The 25,349-nt window shown below is 45.2% G+C and overlaps 1 protein-coding gene across 4 annotated transcripts in view; it reads right to left on the bottom strand.

Moving 5' to 3' along the window:
* Positions 1–25,349, bottom strand: part of TANGO2 (transport and golgi organization 2 homolog) — a 100,904-nt gene that overhangs the window by 10,794 nt on the left and 64,761 nt on the right. For all 4 annotated transcript variants that reach the window (XM_075012533.1, XM_075012535.1, XM_075012534.1 and 1 more), the window contains 2 exons: positions 10,125–10,278; positions 6,894–6,998 (listed from right to left, as the gene is read on the bottom strand). In XM_075012533.1, coding sequence (XP_074868634.1) covers positions 6,894–6,998; positions 10,125–10,278 — 259 coding nt within the window. The remainder of the gene's footprint in view (positions 1–6,893; positions 6,999–10,124; positions 10,279–25,349) is intronic.

Raw genomic sequence — 25,349 nt, 5'->3', positions numbered from 1 at the left:
CCGGTGGTTCAGGCTGGCGAGCCTTATCAAACAAGATCATTTTGAGCCTCATCTCTCTGTCTTTCCTGGCCCTGGCTGTAAGCTTAGCGCAGTGGGAACACTTCTGGGTAACATGCGACTCTCCCAGGCAGCAAATGCATTCACTATGCCCATCAGAGGCCAGCATAGCCTCGCGGCATGACTCACACTTCTTAAACCCCGAAGAAGCCATCGCGGTGAGTCTTTACTGTTAATAGGGTACTTAGCCACTAATCAGTGCTTTCTAACCCAAAATAACATTCACAGCCTTCAGAGAAGCAGACAGCTTAACAGCCTTCTTGCCTGCCCCTCTCTCCTTCGTTCCTCTTCTCTCTGCTGTCTAATATTCTCTCTCTTCTTTTTTTAATAGTGACAAAACAAACGAACTACACGCAAAAAACAACTATCTTATCTGTCTCTGGCTTTAGCTGGAGCGGAGTCTGTCTGCAGCCGATGGCGGTTGAGAAGGAACTGGCGGGGACCGGAGCGCGCACATGGCCGGGGGCGTGCAGGGGAGTGGCGCGCATCGGCGCATGTGGGATGCAATAGAAACTGCTAGAAGAATCTGATCTGCGGCGCCGGGCAAGCCCGACACCTATTGTGGAGCACCCACAGGGACCACTTGAAGAAAGTGAGAATTCCCCATGCACAAATTCAGAGAAGAAAAGACACCAGGAGTCCACTGATCACAATATTCTTAATCTGTGAATATGGCAGCTAGTTCTTACAGAGGTTTGACCACAGTAAGTCCCTAATACAATATATATTGTATACTGTACTGAAGCCTAACATAATTCATCACTTCCTAGCAGATCGGTTGCTTTGGTAATATGCTGGCTCACGGAGATGAGCAGAGAAAAGGTAAGCAAAGCTGAGATTAGTAAAGCAGAATGAATCTTTCAGTTCAGTAGTTTATTTGCCCAAGAATTAAGTTCTGGATTGACCGAAATTACTTGCAAACTGAGGCTGAATTCAGCAAATGGTTTCAGCTAACAGGATATAATTTCCCCCCCCAAGTAAAAATGTTTTGTTTTGACATTTCAAAATGAGTATTGTGACTTTGTTTTGAAATTTCCAAATTTAGCTAGATTTGAACAAAAAATTGTAAAATACCCAAAACCAAAATGATATTTTTAGTTAAATGATTCATTTTGGTGAGAACACACCATTTTTTTTTCCACTTAAATTGATCTGAACTGACTCACCCACCCCCACATTTTTATTGGTCTTGCCACAAAGTTGGAAAAAAAATATCAAATGTTCAATCAGCTCTAGTGATAAATCCAGCAGAATGCCTAGGAAGCAAAATTCAATAATTATTGTCAACTTCCTTTGCAGCCAACTCCACATGTAAAGAGTCTGAAGTAGAAGAAAATGGAATAATCTTAAATCAGTTTCTCTTTATAAACTCTGTCAAATTCAGGCAGCAAAAAGGACAAAATTAAATGTTAAAATAAAGGCCCACCAGAGAAATGGAGGAAAACACAAAGGAGAGGATGAACAAATAAAATGGAACTCAAATTATCAAATAAGATGGGAATGATCAGCAACTACATATTACTTCAACAGATGTCCTAGAAAGGCAACAAAACACCTAGTGGTGGAATAGTACCTCCTTCTCCCTGGTATCTTCAATTACAGCATAAGATTAGCAAAATACACCAAGTCATTCCAAACAGGGACCCAAAGTCTGCATTGGTAACCTTTAGGAGAGTTTAAGTTTCACCTGATTTCCTCTGAGGACTGGTGAGTGGAGGAGTAAAAAAAAAAAAAAAAACAACTGAGGTGCTGGTGCATGTGGAATTTTGCTCTGAGCTGAAGTGCAAGTGCCCAGTATAGTATTTCCATGTCCTTAGAAGAAGTTGTGGCAGTAACTTGTTCATGTGTGCACAAAGGTGTGCAGAGACAGCGTAATTTGTTGACCCTAAAGAACTTTTATGGGGTGAATGTAAAGTAAACTTTCTGAAACTGGCATTCTGAACAGGAAGAGGATAGTTAAAAATTTTTTTTGAAAGGGTTAAACTACTTAATGTTAAGGAAGTTACAGTTAGTAAGTGATTGAAATGGTAAAGCAGGCAATGATGAGCAAAGCCAAGTCTAAGGCTATGTCCACACTACATCATAAAGTGGATATTAAGGCACTTAGGTCAATTTTACAAGATGACGGTCTTCACTGCAGATAGCACTAGGTCAATTTTAAGGGGTGCTAAGGTTGACTTTCTTGCCCCACCGCTCCGATGCAGTGTAAGACGAAGTTTGAATTTAAAAAGTTGGATTAATGCTAGTGGAGAAACAGTGTTATATTAAATAGATTTTATTGGCCTCCAGACGTATGCCAAAGATATCCCACAGTGCCCCTCAGGTGTCCATTCTGGCCACTTTCACCTCCACTGCTCTCCAGATGCACAGGAAGTAGGTAACAGAAAGCCCCAGCATTTGAATTAATTTTTCTTTCTAACCAACGTGGACAGCCCACCTCAGGCACCATCTCATTCAGCCAAAATGAGTTCAGGGTTCTAGTTTTGATCAGAGTTCTCAGGGCTGCAAAAGAGCCCCAGCATGGAGCCATAACGAGATCCTGAATCTCATTTCTGTCTGGAGTGACGAATCTATGCTGAGCAGACTGCAAACCAGCAAAAGAAATGTGGACATTTATGGGAAGATTTCCCCCAGCATGATGAAGAAAGGGTACACCAGGGATACTCAGCAATGCTGGGTCAAAATCAAGAAGCTCATGCAGAACTATCAAAGGGTGGGAGAAGCCAACAGGGAATTTTGGACATCTCCCAAAACACGCCACTATTACGAGTAGCTCAATGCCATTCTTCGGAGGGACCGAACCATGCTCTCCGAGGGTAGCACGGGCTCCTCAGGACATCATCCTCAGGTCTCTGGAGAGAGCCAAGAGGGTGAGTAGGAGGTAGAGGCTGATGAAGAAGAGAACACCACCACTCAGCACATGCCCAAAGAAGCTGATTCTGCCAGCCCAGAGCTCTTTGTCACCCTGGAGTCAGTCCCTTCATCAACACCTGATGCTCCAGGGTCCAGCAATACTGGAGAGGGCTCATCCGGTGAGTATATTTTTTAAACTGCTAAAAGTGGGTGGCAGCTGGGTTGGGGTACAGGTTTACTTCCGTTAAGCATATTTTTTAAACTGCTACAAGTGGGTGATGGGTCAGGTGAGATGGATCTATGCCCCGTAGAACAGCTTTTTAATATTTCTGGGGATGGAGCGCCTCTCTTTTCTGGAGATCTCCATAAAGGTCTCCGCCAGGTATTCTTATTTTTCACGTGAGGTTTTTTGGGGAGGCCCAATTTATTTCAGCTTCCACATAGCACACTTTGCCATGCCAGACAACCAGAAAGAACTCTGGTATCATGGCACCACACGGATTTCTGGGAAATTTTCCAGCTCTGTGCTCACACAGTATAAGCATATTTTCTTTTCCACTTTTTGTTATTCTTAGGAGGCAACACAGAAGCAGCATGGGGCAAGTTTCATTAAAATCTGTCTCCTTAACATTATTGCACTTCTCCCTGGTCATCTACATTTCCCAGGACTGCCCTGCCACACTATTGTATCAAATTTTTACCTTGACTGTCTTCAACAGACAGCGTGAGTGGGGGAGACAAGGCTGCTGTGATGCGTTGCAGGAAAATATCCAAACAGGACCTCATCCTGCAGCAGCTTGAAAAGGCAGACAGGGAGTGAGCCAAAGCTGCTGCTGACAAAGTGGACCCAGCAGTGGTAACAAAGCAGTGTGTTGTGTCACATTTAAAAATTGTATCTAAATTTTGACCTAGGCTGTCTTCAACAAGCAGCGTGAATGGGGCAGATAAGGCTGCTGTGATGCATCTCAGAAAAATTTCCAGACAGAACCTGGCAGTGGTGACGAAGCATGCTCCAGTCCAGGAACTATGACTAGGGAGAGCTACTGACTGCCGTCAAGGAGCAAAGCAACATCCTGCAGTCCATGTTGGTATTGCAGAGGGACACCCACCACAGTACTCAGTTATGTGGTCTCCTCACCCCATTGCCTGGCCTCCCCTCAATATTGTCCAATTCCACCTTATTGGGGGTCCCAAATACAGGGTGGGTGGGGGGTGAGCAAGGAAAGTCTCATGGACCACTCCCAGGACCTCTCCACACTGTAAAGCTCACATTCTACCACACGATTCCAGAATTCCCTTCTTTTTCCTACGCCCTTAACACACCTTAAATAAAAAGAATGTTTTTGTAAAAAACATTCAATTATTGGTTCACATGGGGTGGGGTGCAATTGGAGATGCTTTCATAAAGATCAAGTGCATATCACTTTGGGGGATGGGGATGGTATCACAACAGTTAAATGCAGCACATTCATGTGGCTGTCTACTCATACATAAAGCTATTTTCAAAGCCTCACTGATTGCTGAGGCTTCTGCATATGCATTGCTGAATGCCCTTGTGTCCAGTTGTGCATAAGCACTGCCCAGGGCATCTGCCTCTGCAACCCAGGCTGACATGAAATTTCCCCCCTTTGATTTGCAAATGTTATGGAGGACACAGCACGCTGCCACCACAGGGTGACGTTGGCTTCCCAAAGGTCTGAATGGGTCAGAAGGCACCACAATCTGACTTTTAAATGGCCAAAGGCACATTCCACTGCCATTCTGCGCTTAGTCTGTAGCTGAAGTTTTCCTGACTGTGGCCGAGGGTGCCTGTGTTTGGCTTCATGAGCCAAGGGAGCAGAAGGTAAACAGGGTTGCTTAGTATCAGGATGGGCATCTCCATGTCACTAATCTTGATTTTCTGGTCTGAAAAGAAAGTCCCACCCTGGATATTTTTGTACTGACCTGAATTTCTAAAGATGCGCATATTGCACGCCTTTCCTGATCATCCCGCAGAGATGTCAGTGAAATGACTTTTGTGATCCACCAATGCCTGCAACTGCATGGAGAAGTACCCCTTGTGCTTTATGTACACTGAGGCCAGGTGGTCCGGGGAAAGGATGGGGATGTGTGTTCCATCTATTTCACCAATGCAGTTTGACAACCCCATGGTAGCAAAGCCATCCACTGCATCTTGCACATTTCCCAGAGTCATGGTCTTCCACAGCAGATAGGTACAAATTGCCTTAGTTACTTGGATCACTGTGGCTCCCACTGTAGATCCCACTGCCCAGCTTAAACTTGATTTCCCACTGATTACTAGCTGTCAGGCATTGCAAACTTCCACAGAGCAATTGCCACTTGCTTGTGAACTGTCAAAGCAGGTCTCATTATGATATCGCTGTACTTCAGGGCAGGGGACAGCAAATCACAAAGTTCCAGTAAAGTGGTCTTGCACATACAGAAGTTCTGCAGCCACTGCTGGTTGTCCCAGAGCTCCAAAATGTTGCAGCCTGACCAGTATGTGCTGGTTTCCCATCTCCAGAACCAGCACTCCACCACAAGCAATGCATCCAGGGCAGCAAGCAGTTCTGTATTCCTGGTCTCCAGTTTTTCAATATCGGCATCTGAATCATCTTTATACTCCCACTGACTTTATCTAATAAAAAACTGCATGACACTTGGGGAAGTGGTCATAACACACTGTGCAATGGCTCTAAGCTATTCAGGATGCATGGTAGCACCATGCAGCCAGAGGCAGAGTTTGTGAAAGTGGCCTGAAAAATGGCGCGAAATTTCTTGGGCTACTTGTTTTCCAACAGCCAGGGGGAGGAGGGGAGGGCATTGCATACTGTGATAACGATATAAGATACCCACAAACACTTGCATTGCATTTTTTCATGTAACACACTGGGAAAAAAACCCAGAATTCAATGGGGCTGCAGGCACACACATGTATAGCTGATACAGTCAAACCTAGCTAAGGCAATGGAGTCATGCTATGTTAACTTTCTGGACATTTGCAGATACTCATCTTTAACTTTATAGAAGTTAATGGTTAAAAAGCTGACTTCAATAAATTCGACTTTATTTCATAGTGTACACAGAGCCTAAGACAAAAAGTTAAGGAATAAAAAAGATAAATAAAAAATAGAAGATGATATTTCACTGGATTACAAGTCATTATCAAGACATAAGTTTAAAATTACTGAATAAACCCACTTTGGCTACGTCTACACGTGCAGTCGACATTGAAATAGTCTATTTCGATGAATAACGTCTACACGTTCTCCAGGGCCAGCAACGTCGATGTTCAACTTCGACGTTGCTCAGCCCAACATCGAAATAGGCACAGCGAGGGACCGTCTACACGTCAAAGTAGCACACATCGAAATAGGGATGCCAGGCACAGCTGCAGACAGGGTCACAGGGCGGACTCAACAGCAAGCCGCTCCCTTAAAGGGCCCCTCCCAGACACAGTTGCACTAAACAACACAAGATACACAGAGCTGACAACTGGTTGCAGACCCTGTGCCTGCAGCATAGATCCCCAGCTGCCGCAGAAGCAGCCAGAAGCCCTGGGCTAAGGGCTGCTGCCCACGGTGACCATAGAGCCCCGCAGGGGCTGGAGAGAGAGCATCTCTCAACCCCCCAGCTGATGGCCGCCATGGAGGACCCAGCAATTTCGACGTTGCGGGACGCGGATCGTCTACACGGTCCCTACTTCGACGTTGAACATCGAAGTAGGGCGCTATTCCTATCTCCTCATGAGGTTAGCGACTTCGACGTCTCGCCGCCTAACGTCGAAGTTAACTTCGAAATAGCGCCCGACGTGTGTAGACGCGACGGGCGCTATTTCGAAGTTGGTGCCGCTACTTCGAAGTAGCGTGCACGTGTAGACGCAGCTTTTATGTTCTAGAATGTTAAGTTTGTGGTAATATTTTACTTCAGACTTATCTATTATAAGATACAGCACATAATTTACCTCAAAGTATTTATTTTACCTTGTTCCATACCCTGGGCAACGAACACACAGAGCTGCTATTTTGTCCAGTATTGGCTGTACATACTCCTTTCCTTGATCCTCTATTGCAGGGTCTGGTAGCTGACTGAAAAAAATAAATAGCATTTTTACATACCCAGTATTAATCCAAAACAAATCCTCCTACACTTACTAGCCATAATCAAACACACAGCTTGATAACAATAAAAAACAAACGGCAAAATGTCAAAGTAAACGTGATTTTTTTTAAAGAAATAGGGACAGAAGGGACTAAAGACAAAAAGGTTTGTCAGCTGTTTCCAAGAGAAAATTTCTCAGGGACTTAGACTTTCACTTCATCAGCTTTCTATTTGTCAAATATTTTAATGAAGTTTTGCCATTCTTTTTCCTTTCATTGCTATTCCCTTCTTTCTGTATTTGTAGTGTCTCCTGAAACAAAAGAACACCACTTCTATTGTCAAATAACTGAAGACAAAGGTTGTGTCTACACAGGCACAAATCTTCGAAATAGCTGTATTTCGAAGATTACTAATGAGGCGCTGAATTGAATATTCAGCACCTCATTAGCATTAGGATGCTTCCGGCTGTGGCGCTTCGAAAGCACTGCTTTTGAAAGCGTGCAGCTTGGCGTGGCTACATGGGCTCCTTTTCAAAAGGACCCCGCACCTTTCGAAATCCCCTTATCCCGATCACTGATATTCAGTTCAGCGCCTCATTAGTAATCTTCGAAATACGGCTATTTTGAAGATTTGTGCCCGTGTAGACACAGCCAAAATGTGTAAAAAGTGAGTATTGCTCAAGATGGACTCAGAGGGTTTTTGTTTGTTTCAGACAGAATGCTGTCTTCAACCTTTAAGAGGCATTTGGAGTAGTTGGAAAATTATATTATAGAATGCTTAATAAATTTCTGTAGTTAACAAGTTTGCCATGGGGTAGTTCTGCTGTAGTTGGTGGCAGCACAACATGAACTTGCCTTAGACGGCAAAATAATCGGGACTTGATAGATACCATCATTACTGAGTTTAGAAATTATTTCGAAACAGCACCTCACAGTAAAGTGCTTTGATATATGTGTAAGCTGTAACGAAATCTTAAAACCCAAGATTCAAAGCACCCAAGGTCACTGAATGCACAGTGGAGTTGTGAATACCACCCAGATCTCCTGCCTTCCAAAACACTAGGTCATGCTCCATCAAATGTGGAAAAAAAATAAAGCTCATTGTGTTAATGACCAACTAATCTTAGATTTGGAAAAAATAAAACAAAAACAACCCATAACCAAATTAAAAATGCTATTTCTTACACCCTATGCCTGAGTGTAGTTCTCTGCCTCTTCCATCCCTGTCACTCTTCAGGTTTCTGTCTCCTTCTATAGGGCAAGTTGTGCCTGTTTCTATCAGCATAAGACAAAGTTGAGGAGCCAATTGGGCCATTGGGGTGCCAAAGACGACTGTGGAAGAAGACTGACGGAGGGCAGGAAAAAAGATTCGACCTAAGATATGCAACTCCAACTATGAGAACTGTGTACCTGGAAGCAACTTATCTTAGTTCAAATTTCCGGAGTGGACTCACTGCAGGAGGCCGACAGGTGAAACTCTCCCAGTGACTTCCCTTCTCATGACAGTGAGGTGTGTCGCTGTTCGAGGGATGCCCCCAGAGTTCAATTTAGCATGCTCCTACTAGGTATGTACTAAATCAAATAACAGAAGACTGGCTGTAGCAGAATTGATCTTCCCCTTAGTGTAGGCAAGCCCTCATTCAGTCTTTCTTTTCTAGAGTTTTTCCTGCTGCACAAAGAGATGATGCAGTTGAACGTAAACTTTAGTTGTGCCTTCTATTGAAGCACACTAATTCCAGATTAGCCTAAATTTCTTTTAGGGAAAATAGTACAAGCAGACTGTTTACCAAATGGGGAGACGGGGAGGTGCTAAAAGGATATCATGCCTTGTACAAACTCAGAGAGACCTTGAGGTGGGTCTGTTGTGTAAATTAAATCTCATCCAATAAACCTATTAGACAGCTCAAAGAATTAATATTTATCAAGTGCCAAATCTTTCATATGAAAGATATCTTTACTTCTTAAATCCCATAGGCTTCTCAGAAAAAAAAAAAAACTCTCAGCCTTTTATTTTTAAAAGTTTCAAATTTTAAAAACAATAAGTCTGACAAAGCGGATCTTTGCCCACAAAGCTTATGCTCCAATAAATCTGCTAGTCTACAAGATGCCACAGGATTTCTTATTGTTTTTATGGATAGAGGTGAACAAGGACACCCCCTCAGATACTTGTCAAACTTTAAAGTTACCTTTAAAATCCTCCCCTTTTTAACCCAAGTGATACTCTGAGGTGTCTATTAGCACAACTGTATATGCATCTGCATTGTGCAGTATTCCACAAGTCTTTCTGCTAAGTTAATTGTATAACATAGTAAGTTTTCTGGAGTACAGTGTTTTTTATTTGTAACATCAAATGCATAGTAAAAATGGAGCTTTCATATAGTGGAACAGATGCACAAATTAGCACCTAGTTCAGTTTCCAAAGCCCTCACCCTGTCACAAGAATTTTTTTCTCTTCTTTACTTCTTTTGAAGCTTTGAAAATGACATATGAACACACAAGTTTTATTTTTAACCAGATTAAGCTGATGAAAGGCTGAAAATTTTAAGTCCACATTCAATAAAATGTACGTGCTATTCAAGTGGAGGTAAGGTGTTTATGCAGGATAACTGCTATCGTCCTCTTGAAGGACTGGGACTAAATCAGGCTTATTTACCAGCTACATGTCAAGAGAAGCAGCCAAACAGTGCCAATACTGACCCTTCCTTTGAGCCACCCCAAACCTATGGCTCAAGCTAGGGCAATGTCTGAGGTCAAGAGTTATGGTAAGTAAATTTAAGCTTATCATGACTTATCCATTCTATATCTTGCCTGTGCTACTCCTGCCCTGGCATGAGTAATCTTTAAGGTACTGCTAAGTCACAACACAGACCCACAATAATGCCGCTTTTGCGGTCATAATGTAGGTCAGTATCTATCTCATAAAAAAAGAAATCAATCAGTAGGGTTGGAATTTGTTCCAAGGGGGAAGAAAAATATATTTTATCTTCAGCTTTTGTTTTCTTGGCTTTGGTTAATATAAATGGAAGCTTTAGCATTACCTGAACGCAGCTTTTGTAGGTGAGTTTTAAAATATTTGCACTTAATAATGAAGTAAAATATAGGTTATATTCTTACGGGTCTTGATTATTCAGCATTTTAATGAGCTCCTGCACCAGGTCTTCTTTGGCAAGGTCCTGACTTTGCTTGATCACCTCTGTGAAAAGCTGTTTTCCATACTGAAGTTTCTTCCATGGGGTATCCAACAGAGCATTACTCAATCCATAGATTCCTGGATGGATGAATACATAAATAAAAATAATAATAAATAATGATCATAAACTCTGGGGCAGGTGAGAAAAATGTTTGTATTAAGCATTTCTGTTGGGTGAAAAAAAATTAACATATATACAACACAGCCAAAATTTTAACACTGCCCCATTTTTCATGGTCTGAAGGAGAAAATAAATCATACCACATCTGCAAAATGCATCACAGACTTTTTGTCATCTTATCAAGAAAATGTGCTTATCTTTAGCACTTAAACCATTCCCACCTGCCCACATTCCTACTCTGCCTCCAATACAGTAAAGGGCATTAACCTATACGACAACAAGAACTGTAGTACTGTATTCTAATAACAAAATCAGTAGATGTAAAGTCTCATTTCCAGATGCTTAAGTCTTCCAAAACAAAGAGAAATTGGCATTTTATAAAACACAAAATTTAAGTTTAGCAATTTTGCTGAATATAAAATATGGATAATCACTAAATAATCACATATTTTTGTCACAGCTATTAATTAAATGTAGATGTAGTCGTTAAATCAGGTGCAATTTCAAGAATAGATTTTTTTTTCAGGACGACGAAATTGTAATGGAAATATCAATATAGTATATGACCTGAAATGGAAAAAATCCTCAAAATTATGACAGTGCAGTTACGTCACAAAAATAAAACAAACAATACTTCCATCTTTGAACTCCACCAAATAAATGGTACCAGGAATCATTAACAAGAGGTTATACACTAACAGTATTAGATTTCAAAAGTCATGCATTCACAGAACAATCCCTATGGATCTCTTCTAGCTGCAGAATCTCTCTATAGCTGCTAGCCTATTTTCAGAAGAACAAAACCTTAGAAAGGATTTTGTAGTGATTTAAAGATGCCATGTACAGATTTAATCAGTTTTGATCTCATTTAAATGATTCCCTAGCTAATCTTTATCATTAGATATGCTATAAAACTTACGTCCTGGTACTAGGCAGTAGATTGGCACCCTCCTAGCACACATTAGGGTATGGTTGTTTTCTACAGTGTTAACATTAAGTGATTTTACTTGTTGCTATTCCACATCTGCAGCAATCACTGTAAACCTTTAGTTTGATAATTTATGGAAAAGTATCTTTAGAATTATTAGTACTTTTGCAATTTAGTCTTTCAAATGTATTCCTTTTATCATGTAATTCATTTTTCTCTCTCATGACTCTTGTATAATACCATACACTGATGACAGCAGGGAAAATGCTCTTCAGTGGTGCCCTACATCTTCTGGCAACAATCCAATCGCATAAGCAGTAGCTGAACAATGCAAAGATCTTCCGAACCTCAGCTTTCCCTTAGTAGGACAAATCTATAGAGAATGAACTCTTTGTTGGAAGGTGGAGATCACGAATACCTCTGCTAGATTCTGCAAATACTGGGTTTTGTAATAGAAACAGAGAGTAAGCCATGCTAGTCTATACACTATCAAAACAAAAAGCAGTCAGGTAGCACTTTAAAGACTAGCTAAATAGTTTATTAGGTGAGCTTTCGTGGGACAGACCCACTTCTTCAGACCATAGGAGTCTGTTCTGGTCTGAAGAAGTGGGTCTGTCCCACGAAAGCTCACCTAATAAACTATTTTGCTAGTCTTTAAAGTGCTACCTGACTGCTTTTTGTTTTGGGTTTTGTAATGCCATTAAAAAAAACCAACAGCATAACTAAAGTTGCTAGTCTTTCAGAACAATATTAATGTACAATACATAAGACAGCTTATTAAAAAAATCTAGTCCAGACTTGTTACTGGCATATTCTGAAGCTGTTTACCCAAGAAATGGAGGTGATTCTATATAAACATTTTACCCACGCTATCATCCTGGACTGCTTTTTTTCTGTCTGGTAACTTTTTGCTGTCAAGAGCTGCCACTGCCAATGACACTTGCATTTGGAGGAGCATGCCAGAGAATGGTACAGAAGGAATATACAGAATAAAGCAAAAGCCATCACTGAAGACCATACCTGTCACCTTCACACAATATCCATGCGATTCACAACTAAGACCTCCAGTTTTCTCCCCAAACAGCACCACAGTCACCCTGAAGATTTTTATTATTAGTGATTAAATTTAGTGCTCCTGAAGGCAGTGGATTGACACACAGCGACCATAGGAGCTGCAAAAGCTTTTTCCTAAATCCTAGCCAGCAATTGCTCTGTTAGGTTCAGGGTGCCTCTTGTGCAGAGCATGCCAGTCATTCTGCGCTGCGTCAAACTCGATGGTTGGTCTCACTTTACAACAGATATGGGGAACCAGGTTGCCACCAAATTTGTTTGTACAAATCTTTATTTAAAAGAGTGGGAATTATGAGTATTTTTGTTGTAAACTAGAGGCCCCGCTGCAGCTCCACTTGCAAATGGAAGCTGGGCTGGAAATAAGTTCCATACAGCCAAAGTGTATGGGCCAGACCCTAGGCTGTCCATGGGAGGAGGTCTGCTGGGTCTGGGCCAGACCCTTTGCTGGCTGGGGGAATGAGGCTCCGTTGGGTGGGCTAGACAGGCCCTGTGCTGGCTGGGGAATGGGCTGGCATGATGCGAGGGGGGCTCCATTGAGGGGCTAGGCCAAGCACCTTGCTGGTCGGGGGAGGGGGGAAATCTATTGGGGGGCTGGGCCAGACCCTGTGCTGGCCAGGGTGAGAGGCTGGGGCTGGCACCATGTTTGTGTGGAATCAACTGGTCCCTGTGCTGGCAGGGGGATGGGAGTTCCATTGGGGGTGGGGGCTGGGCCAGGCCCTGTGCTGGCAGGGGAGGAACTGAGGGACTGGCATGGTATGGGGGTACCCCTCTGTTGGGGAGCTGAGCCAGGCACTCTGCTGGCTGGGGGAGGGGCTGGGACTGGGGCTGGCATGGTGTGGGGTTCTGTCGGGGGAGGAGCTGGGCTGGGCTAGGCCAGGCCACGCCTTGGCCAGGGGATGGGCTGGGACCAGCACAATGCAAGGGGGGCGAGGAACATAAACCCTGCTAGTAATTGATTAGGGAGCTTGCAAACAGGGCGTTTGCTAACGGTAGAGAGTTTTAAGAAGAGCTCTCCTGGTGAAGGAGGCGACAATTTACAGCACCTTGGGGTAAGTGGCTGTCTGGAGCGTGTGGGTGTTTGTTTGGAGGTTCAGGGCTTGAGTTTGTTTGTTTGTTTGTTTCAAAGGCCATGTGCCCAGACCAGCAGGAAGCTGTGAGCCTTGATTAGGATTTGCAATCAAAAACTCTCTGCTCATTGGTCAAGCCATAGCCAGAGCCAAAGGGAGCCAATCTCAGCCAGACGGAGGGACTATCAGGAAGACCAGAGCTTTATAAACCCTGCTAGTAAGTGACCAGGGTGCTTGGGAACAGGAGGGAGTTCAGAGGGCACTAGTTATTTCTGACCACCTTTAGACGTAAAACTTTATAAAACTATCTCTCAAACATTTAAGTAGCGGCACTGTACATAAATCAATTTTATTCTTAGAACAAAATGCAGGCAGAAGCCCAGCAGCAGAGTGGAGGCTATCTCGTTTGTTGCGTCAAGTCTAACACGTATGATTACCTGCCTTGTGGGAGGTGGCAAATGTGTGCACCCCCAGTGCAAGGAGCTCCTGACCCTCAGAAACTAAGTTCGGGCTTTGGAGACCAGGCTGGCTAAACTGGAGGAGCTAAGGGAGGCAGAAAGATTTGTTGTTGAAGCTTTCTGAGACACTGTAGTCCTGTCCCATCTCCAGTGTGACAACCTCAGGGCTGTTAAGGAAGATGAAAGGCTTAGGGGAAGAGAACAGTCAGTTGAAGCAGAGGGAAATCATCTCACAGTTGGGAACCTCCTTCCAGAGGATGTTATGGTATCCTCTCGCATTTAGGATACCTCTCTGAGGGAGGGAAAGCCAGTTGTTAGGAAGAGGCAGGGGTTAGTAGTGGATGATCTGATCAATAGAAACATAGATAGTTGGGTTTGTGATGACCAGAATAACCATATCATGACTTGCCTGCCTGGTGTGAAGGTTGTGGATCTCTCGAGGCATCTAGATAGACTTGTGTGTAGGGCTGGGGAGGAGTTGGTGGTTGTGGTACATGTAGGTACCAGTGACTAAGACAGGGGAAGGAGAGATGTCCCGGAGGCCAAATTTAGGCTGCTAGGAAAGAGACTGAAATCCAGGACCTCTACGGTGGCATTCTCAGAAATACTTTCCATTCCACAGGCAGGGCCAGGTAGGCAGGCAGAACCAGAGTCTCAATGAGTGAATGAGATGATGATGTAGGGAGGAGGGGTTTAATTTTATTAAGAACTGGGGATATTTTGGGATAGGGGAGCCTGTACAGGAAGGATGGGCTCCACCTAAACCAAGGTGGATCCAGACTGCTGGCACTAAACATTAAAAAGAGTGTAGAGCAGTGTTTAAACTAGGAGATGGGGAAAGATGATCGGCGCGGAGGAGCACGTGGATCGGACGGAGACTTCTCTTTCAGGAGAGTCCATTGATAGAGATTCTCTGGGTTTTAGTCAGAAAGAGATGAGGGGAGAGGATATAATACGCACCAGATCAGACAGGAAACACTCACATATAAAAGAAGTTAATACATCAGGGAAGGGCAGACAAACAGTGGCCATTTTTTAAAGTGCTTCTACACAAATGCTAGAAGTTTAACTAATAAGATGGGTGAACTAGAGTACCTTGTGTTAAAGGAGGAGATTGACATATTAGGCATCACAGAAAGCTGGGTGGTATTAGGACAAATCAGCAGGACACAAATCATACCAGGATATCAAATGTATCGGAAGGACAGAATAGGTTGTGCAGGTGGTAGAGTGGCACTGTATGTGAAAGATAGTGTAGAATCAAATGAAGTAAAAGTCTTAAATGAATCAAAATGTTCCATAGAATCACTATGGCTAGTAATTCCATTCTCTAATAAAGAATACAGCAGTAGGGATATATTATCAAACACCTCACCAGGACAGTGATAGTGACTTTGAAATATTAAGGGAGATTAGGGAAGCCATCAAAATAAAAAAACCTCAATAATAATAGGGGATTTCAATTATCCCCAAATTGACTGGGTGCATGTCACCTCAGGATGAAATACTATGATAAAGTTTTTTGATGCCTTAAATGACTGCTTCTTGGAGCAGCTAGTACAGGAACTCACCAGGGGAGAGGCAATTCTCCATTGAGTACTGAGTGGAACACAGGATCTGGTTCAGGAGGTAACTATCACAGGACCGCTTGGGAATAGTGACCATAATATAACAACATTTAACATTCCTGTAGTGGGAAGAACACCTCAGAAGTCCAACACTCTGGTATTTAAATTTCAAAAAGGGGAATTACACAAAAATGAGGAGGTTAGTTAAACAGAAATTAAAAGGTACAGTGACCAGAGTAAAATCCCTGCAAGTTGCATGGAAAATTTTCAAGGACACCATAAGAGGCCCAACTTAAATGAATACCCCAAATTAAAAAACATAGTAAGAGACCTAAGAAAGAGCCACCCTGGCTCAACAGCCACGTAAAAGAAGCAATGACAGATAAAAAGACATATTAAAAAGCAGAAGTCCAGTCCTAGTGATGTAAACAAGAAGGAGCATAAACACTGCCAAATTAAGTGTTAAAATGTAATAAGAAAAGCCAAAAAAGATTTTGAGGAACAGCTAGACAAAAACTCAGAAAGTAATAGCAAAAGGTTTTTTAAGTACATTAGAAGCAGGAAGCCTGCTAAACAACCAGTGAGGCGCCTAAATGATAAAGATACAAAAGGAGCAATCAAGGACAATAAAGCCACTGCGGAGAGACTAAATGATTTCTCTGCTTCAGTTCTTCTCGGCTGAGGATGTTAGGGAGATTCCCAAACCTGCACCATCCTTTGTCCATGATGAATCTGAGGAACTGTCCCGGACTGAAGTGTCATGAGATGAGGTTTTAGAACAAATACAAAAACTTAAGAGCAACAAATCACTGGGACTGGATTGCATTCATCAAAGGGTTCTGAAAGAACTCAAATATGTAAACTGTGGAAATATTAACTGTGATTTGTAACCTATCCTTTAAATCAGCTTCTGTACTCAAGGACTAGAAGACAGCCAACATAATGAAAATATTTAAAAAGGGCTCTAGAGGTGACCCTGGCAATTACAAACCTGTAAGTCTAATGTCAGAACCAGGCAAACTAGTTAAAATGGTAATAAAGAATGAAAATTTTCAGACATATAGAAGAATATGATTTGTTGGGCAAAAGTCAACATGGATTCTGTAAAGAGAAAAGAAAGGTTACTCACTGTAGTAACGGTGGTTCTTCGAGATGTGTCCCCGTGGGTGCTCCACATTAGGTGTCAAGCTCGCCTGGCGCCGCAGATCGGATCTTCCAAGCAGTTTCTGCCGGACCGCGCATGCGCCGGTGCGCGCTGCTCCCTTGCGCGCTCCTGGCCACATGCGCGATCCGGTCCCTGCCAGTTCCTTGACCAACCACCTCGGATGCTCCTGCAAAACACTAAACAGAGATCCGAAGCGGGGAGGATGGGCGGGTAGTGGAGCACCCACGGGGACACATCTCGAAGAACCACCGTTACTACGGTGAGTAACCTTTCTTTCTTCTTCGAGCGTCCCCGTGGGTGCTCCACATGAGGTGACTACCCAGCAGTAACCCAAGATAGGAGGTGGGTAATCGGATTATGTGCAGCTTGTCCCCGAGAGGACCGCTGTCGAGAGACGGGTATCCTCTTGGAATACCCTGTGAAGGGCATAATGTTTGGCGAAGGTGTCATAGGATGACCAGGTCGCCGCTCTGCAAATGTCTTTTAGCGCAACGCCCTTGAAAAAGGCTGTTGATGCCGCCACCGCCCTAGTGGAATGAGCCCTGGGCGTGGCCAGTAAAGGAGTCTTTTTGAGTTCGTAGCACATTTTTATGCAGGATATGATGTGCTTCGAGATTCTCTGCGAAGAGAGACCTTCTCCTTTCGATTTGGGAGCGAGAGAGACTAGGAGTCTATCCGTTTTCCGGAAGGACTTGGTCCTGTCTATATAGAAGGCTAGCGCCCTCCTCACGTCCAAGAGGTGTAGGCGCGCCTCTTTGTTAGAGTTACGAGGCTTTGGATAAAACGAGGGCAAAACAATAGGTTCGTTAATGTGAAACTCAGAAGAAACTTTAGGAACAAAGGCTAGATGCAGCCGTATGGTTACCGCCTCCTTGGAAAAAACAGTGCGGGGTGGCGTTGCCGGAACTGCCGCAAGCTCGCTCACCCTGCGAGCTGACGTGATTGCGAGAAGAAAGGTTGTCTTTATCGTAAGGAGGCGGAGGGAAACCGTGGCCAAAGGCTCGAACGGTGGTCCTGTTAGCACATTAAGCACCAGGTCCAAGTTCCACGAAGGTGGAAGCGGTTTCCGAGGGGGGTATAGGTTTACCAACCCTTTGAGGAACCTGGTAACCATGGGATGGGCGAACACCGTGTGCCCTTCCTCTTCGTGTCTGAACACCGAAATGGCGGCAAGGTGGACCTTGAACGAGGATAGTGCGAGTCCTCCTCTCTTGAGGTCCAGTAAATACTCTAATATTACAGGTATAGGCACCGAAAGGGGGGCTAGCTGTTTGGTAGAACACCATGCCGTGAAGCAAGTCCATTTCTGCTTGTAGGTCTTCCTGGTGGAAGTCCTCCTGCTACTTTCTAGGACTTGTTGCACTTCCTCCGTACATGTGCTCTCTAGGGAGCTGAGCCATGGATTAACCACGCTTGTAGTCACAGGCCTTGGGGGTGCAGATGCACTATGGACCCCTGAGCTTGCGCGAGCAGATCCAGCGCCACCGGAAGGGGCATCGGTGGACGGTCCGACATGCACAGGAGTAGGGGGAACCATTGCTGTCGATCCCACGTTGGGACTATCAGGATCATTCGGGCTCCTTCCCTCCTGGCTTTCTGCAAGACTTTGTGGATCAGCACTGTGGGAGGAAAAGCGTAAAGCAGGAGGGCCCCTCCAGGAGATCACGAATGCGTCCCCCAGGGACCCCCATCCCAGTCCTGCCCTGGAGCAGAATCGTGGGCACCTCTTGTTGTGTTGAGTGGCAAACAGGTCTATCTGGGGAAAACCCCATGCGTGAAAAATCAGTCGTAGCAGATCGGGACAGATCTGCCACTCGTGTGTGAGTGCGAAACGCCTGCTCAGCTGGTCTGCCTTCACATTGTGAGCGCCTGGTAAGTACGAGGCTTTCAAGATTATATTGTTGGCAATGCACCAGTTCCATAACCGGACTGCTTCCGCACATAAGGCACAGGACCAAGCTCCTCCTTGCCGATTTATATAAAACATGGTGGAGGTATTGTCTGTACTGATCCCGACTACTTTGCCTTGTACATGGTCTCGAAAGTGTCTGCAGGCATTGAACACTGCTCTGAGCTCCAGTATATTTATGTGCAGTGACTGCTCCATGGAGGACCAGAGCCCTTGAGTCACCTCTTCGCCCATGTGTGCTCCCCACCCTATGAGGGAGGCATCTGTAGTAAGAAAAACCGATATTTGTGGTTGGTGGAAGGGTACCCCTGTTAGCAAGTTCTTGGGGTTTACCCACCATTGCAGGGATTTGCGCACCTCTGCTGTGGGCGACACCACCCTGTGAACGGTGTGTGCTGCCAGTTTGTATACGCTCGCCAGCCAGTGCTGCATGCTGCGCATGTGTAACCTGGCGTTCTGTACTACGAACGTCACTGCTGCCATGTGGCCCAGCAGCTGTAAGCACGTCAGGACCGGCACCGTAGGGCTGAAGGTGATGACTTGCACAAGGGAGCCGATGGCCCGAAAGCGAGTCTCTGGTAGATACACTCTCACCGTAATAGAATTTATGCGTGCCCCTATGAACTCTGTGTCCTGTGTGGGGTCTATCTTTGATTTTGCCAGATTGATAACCAGGCCGAGCGAAGAGAACGTGCCTGCTGTGACGCGTATCATGCGTAGTACCTCCTCCTCCGAGGCCCCTTTGAGCAGGCAGTCGTCCAGATACGGGAATATAAATACCCCCTGTCTGTGCAGGTAGGCTGACACCACTGCCAAGGTCTTGGTGAAGACTCTGGGGGCCGAGGAGAGGCCAAACGGTAGGACTTTGTATTGAAAATGTTCTTTGCCTACCATGAACCAGAGGAATCGTCGGTGAGCCGGATGGATAGTTATGTGAAAACACGCGTCTTGTAAGTTGAGGGCTGAGAACCAATCTCCATCGTCTAGTGCCGTAAGGATGGAGGCGATTGTGATCATCCGAAAGCGTTGCTTGCGCAGGTACCGGTTGAGGCCTCGAAGATCTAAGATGGGCCTCCAGCCTCCTGTCTTTTTCTCCGTGAGGAAGTACCTCGAGTAGAACCCTTTCCCTTGCAGTTGCTCCGGCACTCTTTCCACTGCCCCTATGAGCATGAGATGGTCTACCTCCTGCTTGAGCCTCGCTACATGGGACGCCTCCTGGAGGTGGGGCCTGGGTGGAGGTCGTGGCGGTGGGAGCGACTGGAAGGGGATGGCGTAGCCCGTGGCTATGATCTCCAGCACCCATTTGTCTGTGGTGATCCTTTGCCACTGGTTGTAGAATGGTCGGAGGCGATGGTGGAATAACCGCTTCGGATGACCTTGTGCGATGGTAGTGATGGCACAGCCCTGGATCTGTGTGTCAAACTTGTGGTCTTTGGCCCTGCCCTGAGGACGCACGGCACTGTTGGGAACGTCGCCTGGGAGTTCTGTACTGCTGGTGCTGTTGATGTCGCCCTTGCTCGTAACCCCTGTGGTACTGGGGACGCTGTTGCTGGTACTGGTACCGTCTTTGTTGAGGGTAGTACTTTTTCTTTCTGTATGGAGGGGTGTAAATCCCCAGGGTCCTAAGTGTGGCTCTTGAATCTTTACTGGAATGAAGGACCGAGTCAGTTGATTCAGCAAACAGCTTCTGCGAGTCGAAGGGAAGATCGACTATCTTTGCCTGCAGATCCCACGGTATACCCGAAGTCTGGAGCCAGGACTCCCTTCGCATCACCACTGCCGTAGCTGTGGAGCACGCTGCTGTGTCCGCAACATCCAGGGCGATCTGAACTCCCATCCTCGAGGCCGCGTAGCCTTCTTGCACGATGGCCTTGAGCACCGGTTTCTTGTCCTCTGGAAGTGAGTCCATGAGGGAGGTTAACCTAGTGCAGTTGTCGAAATTATGGTTCGCTAGATGCGCTGCGTAATTTGCCATTTGCAACAGTAGAGTGGAGGAGGAGTAGACCTTTCTGCAGAACAGCTCTAGCTTCTTGGCATCTTTGTCTGTTCCCCCTGTCTTGAATTGAGATGTCTTTGATCTTTGTTGCGACAACTCCACCACCAAGGAATTTGGTTGTGGGTGGCTGAACACGAACTCCATGCCCTTCGCCGGCACGAAGTATTTCTTTTCCGCTCTCTTGTGGACAGGCGGAATAGTCGCAGGGGTCTGCCATATCATAGTGGCGGACTCCAAGATTGCTTCAGCAAGCGGTATTGCTATTTTGGAGGAGGCCGGAGGTCTCAGGTTTTTGAGGAGCTTATGGTGTTTCTCTTGCACCTCTGCTGTCTGGATGCCTTGCGTGAAGGCCACCCTCTTAAACAGCTCTTGAAACTGTATGAGATCGTCCGGAGGATGGACGTCCCCCAGGGCCGTAGCCTCGTCCGGGGAGGAGAGCGAGGAACCACTAGGATACGCCTCTCTGGACCCTTCCGGTTCCTGTTGGTGATGGTACATCCGCTCGCTGGAAGCTTGCGAGGGAAAATTTTGGGGTTCCATAACCAGTTCCCCCTGAGATATTTGAGTCTCTGTCCCCGTTCGCGATTGCCCTTGGGGATACGGGACCGTCTGTGGGGATCTTTCCCTGGTAGATTGCCGGTGGTGTCTATGCCCCGCATGATAGGGGCGACCATGGCAGCATGGGCACTGTTCTTGGGAAGGTGACCTAGACCACTCCCTTAGTGCATACCCTCTGCGTCTGGGGGAGCAAGATCGTCGAGAGACCTGGGACACTGGAGAGAGCGATTTGTGATAGTACTCCAGCGGCTCAAACCCCAGGAAGGGTGAAGGTGGTCCCAGCCAGGGTGAGGCTGGTTGTAAAAATGGAGACGGGGGCTCCGGGTAGGCTGGGGGGACCCCTGCCTTCTAGTTGGAGTCTGCAGCATGAGCGGAGGGCTGAGAGAAAACAACTCTGCAGCCCTGTCTGGAGAGGGGCTGCGGTGCCTTGTTTTGTGTGCAGCCTTCCCCCTCCCTTGAGGGGGTAGCTCCGCCCCCTGACGTGTAGTGGATCTCGGCCCCGTCCGCGCTGTGCTCGGCACGCTTATGGGCAGTGCCGCACGGGCGGTGTCCTCCGGTGCCTGCAGGCTGCGTGCCTGCGCGCTCTGCACCGCTGGTTCCCCGGGGGTCGGTGCCGCTGCCTGCGGTGCCGCCGGTACCGGCGCTTGTTTAGCCGCCACCCTGCCTGTGGTGCAGGGCGGCTGTTTGATTATCGGAGGCTGAGCCGCCTCCACGTGGCTCTCCGTGCCGCCGCCGATCAGCTGTTGCTGCGGCTGGGGGCTGTGCGCTCCTCCCGTCCTGCTCGCTCTTGCTGCCAGCAGGGATCGGGCTGGGGAGACTTTCCTCCGTTTTTGCGCTGATGGGGTGAGGGAGGCGGCTTTCCTTTTATGGGCCCCGGAGGGTCCCTCCTGCTGCGGCTGCTCCGGCACGTCTGGCTGGAGGGCCTTGTCGAAGAGCAGCATTTTAAGCCGCATCTCCCTGTCCTTCCTTGCTCTGGCTGTTAATTTTGCACAGAAGGAGCATTTCTGCGTGACATGGGACTTCCCCAGGCACCTTATGCAGTGACTGTGCCCATCAGACGCTGGCATTGCCTCTCGGCAAGACTCACATTTCTTGAATCCTGAAGAGGACATTGTTGGTGAGTCTTTCAGTTGTTAATGGGGTACTCAGCACCTTCTCTGTGCTGTTTTCCCCCTCTCCGATAGCCTGCCGTGGCAGGAGGGCTAATGGCCCTAGGCTCCTGGCCTCCGGTGCTCCGCTTGTTACTAGGACTGGACTGAATGCCGTCCCGCTTGTTGTTTTTTTTTTTGTTTTGTTTTTTGAAAATAACAACTGGCTAACTTAACAGTAGCCTAAGAACTTGAAAACTTTAAAGAAAAACAGTTAAAACCAGTGAATACGCTAACTTGGCCGTAGCCTCGTCAGATTCCGTCTGCAGCCGACGGCGGTTAAGAGGAACTGGCAGGGACCGGATCGTGCACGTGGCCAGGAGTGCGCAAGGGAACGGCGCGCACCGGCGCATGCACGGTCCAGAAGAAACTGCATGGAAGATCCGATCTGCGGCACCGGGCGAGCCCGACACCTAATGTGGAGCACCCATGGGGACACTCGAAGAAGAATCATATCTTACTAATCTATTAGAATTCTTTGAAGGGCTTAACAAACATGGGGGATCCAGTAGATATAGTATACTCAGATTTCCAGAAAGCCTTTGATAAAGTCCCTCACCAAAGGCTCTTCTGTAAATTTGGTTGTCATGGGATAAGATGGAAGATCCTTTCATGGATTGAGAACTGGTTAAAAGACAGGAAACAAAGGGTAGGAATAAATAGTAAATTTTCTGAATGGAGAAGGGTAACAAGTGGTGTTCCTCAAGGGTCAGTTCTAGGACCAATCCGAAACAACTTATTCAATGATCTAGAGAAAGGGGTAAGTAGTGAGGTGGTAAAGTTTGTGGGTGATACTAAACTCTTCAAAATAGTTAAGACAAAAGCAGACTGTGAAATATTTCGAAAAGATCGCACCAAACTGAGTGATTGGGCAACAAAAAATGGCAAATGAAATTTAATGTGGTGAGTGTACAGTAATGCACATTGGAAAAAATAACCCCAAGGATACATTGAATATGATGGGGGCTAATTTAGCTACACCTGATCAGGAGAGAGATCTTGGGGTTATCATGGATAGTTCTCTGAAAATATCCACACAGTATGCAGCAGCAGTGAAAAAAAGCAAATAGGATGTTAGGAATTAAAAAAGGGATAGACAATAAGACAAAAAATATTTTACTGACCCTTTATAAAACTATGGTACTCTCACATCTTGAATACTGTGTACAGATGTGGTCTCCTCACCTCAAAAAAGATATTTTGGCATTAAAGAAGTTCAGAAAAGGTCAACTAAAATGATTAGGGGTTTGGAATGGGTCCCATATAAGGATAAGTTAAAGAGACTGAGACTTTTCAGTTTAGAAAAGAGGAGACCAAGATGGGGTATGATAGAGGTATATAAAATCATGAGCGGTGTGGAGAGGGTGAATAAAGAGAAGTTAACTTACTTGTTCCCATAATATAAGAACTGGAGGACACCAAATGAAATCAATGGGCAGCAGCTTTAAAACTAATAAAATAAAGTTCTTTTTCACACAGCGCACAGTCAACCTGTGGAACTCCTCGCCAGAGGAGGCTGTGAAGGCTAGGACTGTAAGACAGTTCAAAGAAGAACTAGCTAAATTCATGGAGGTTAGGTCCATACAAGGCTATTAGGCCAGGGGTAGGAAGGGTGTCCCTGGCCTCTTTTTGTCAGAGGCTGGAGATGGATGGTAGGAGACAAGTCGCTTGATCATTGTCTTCGGTCCACCCCCTCTGGGGTACCTGGCACTGGCCACTGTCGGCAGATGGGATGCTGGGTTAGATGGACCTTTGGTCTGACCCAATAATGGCCATTCTTATTTCATATGATAGAACCTTGCCCAGACAGACAGACGGATGGACACATCAAAAATAATACATACAAGTTTTTAGTTGCCATTCAAGAGAATGTGACAGCTGTTTCAAAGGTGTTATGGTATAATTTCATTTTAACTATTTGCTTACTGGCAGTATTTTAGTTAATCTTATGAAAGGTAAATATAGATGCCATAAACATAAAAGAAAATCAAGAGCGAAGTTCCCATAAGCTACATTGTTCAGAATATTTTAATTTTTTTTTACCATTCAACAAAAATCAGCCTTTTGGAGTTGAAATTTTGGATTCATGTTTTGTAATCAAAACAAAAAGCAGTCAAGTAGCACTTTAAAGACTAGCAAAATAGTTTATTAGGTGAGCTTTCGTGGGACAAGAACTGGGTCTGTCCCACGAAAGCTCACCTAATAAACTATTTTGCTAGTCTTTAAAGTGCTACTTGACTGCTTTTTGTTTTGATAGTGTATAGACTAGCACGGATTACTCTCTGTTACTATTCAACATGTTTTGTAATGTTTGCTCATGCAAGGATGAGCATATGTTTTGTCAGCAGATTTAAAAATTCAGTTACTTGTGACATCACCCAAGAGGAAAATAAAAAAAAGGAACAAATGTGAGAATTAGCAATTAAAGAATTATTTTTGACTGTACTATACTGAAGGTGGGATATTTCAAAATGTAAGGTATGTCTACACTTATCGGAAGATGAATGCTCTTGCAGTCCATCTTCCAAGGTTCGATTTAGCACACCTAGTGGGGCTTTATTAAATTGAAGTATACGGTGCCACTGTTGATCCTGGCAGTTGTGAAGAATAAGGTAAGTCGACAAGAGAATTTATCCCATCAACCTGCCACTGCGAGGATGGTGGCAAAAAAAAAAAAAAAATCAGTTTTAGGTGTGTTGACTGCAGCTATGCAATTCTCACAGATGGATCTGTGTATCGAAACAAAAAAATTGATTTTAAACTCCTAGTATAGACCTCACTTCACTGTTACTTAGTACTTGAATTAACAGTGTCTAGTGATCCTAGTTATGACCTAGGGCCAGAATGAGCTAGGCATTGAATAAATACACAACAGAAAGTACCTGCCCTAAAGAGCTTGCAATCTAACTATAAAACAGGCAACAGATGGACATAGGGCAAGTGGGGATTACAAACGCACAAAATAATCACAATACTGTATGGCATGATATACAGAGGTTTCATCACATCTGGAGCTGAATCACTTAAGTTTTTAGTAGGCATCATGACATAGCAGGGGTATAGAAGATAATGATTTTATATTATATATTTATGGGGCACTCATTTCTCTTTTATGCATGGAGTTGCTTATTCAAAATTTAACAAGCGGACAATGCAGGCT

This window comes from Carettochelys insculpta, chromosome 18 (genome assembly GCF_033958435.1).
Source record: "Carettochelys insculpta isolate YL-2023 chromosome 18, ASM3395843v1, whole genome shotgun sequence".
Lineage (NCBI taxonomy): Eukaryota > Metazoa > Chordata > Testudines > Carettochelyidae > Carettochelys > Carettochelys insculpta.
Note: the sequence above shows the minus strand (reverse complement) of the source record. Positions and strands in the feature narration are given on the sequence as shown.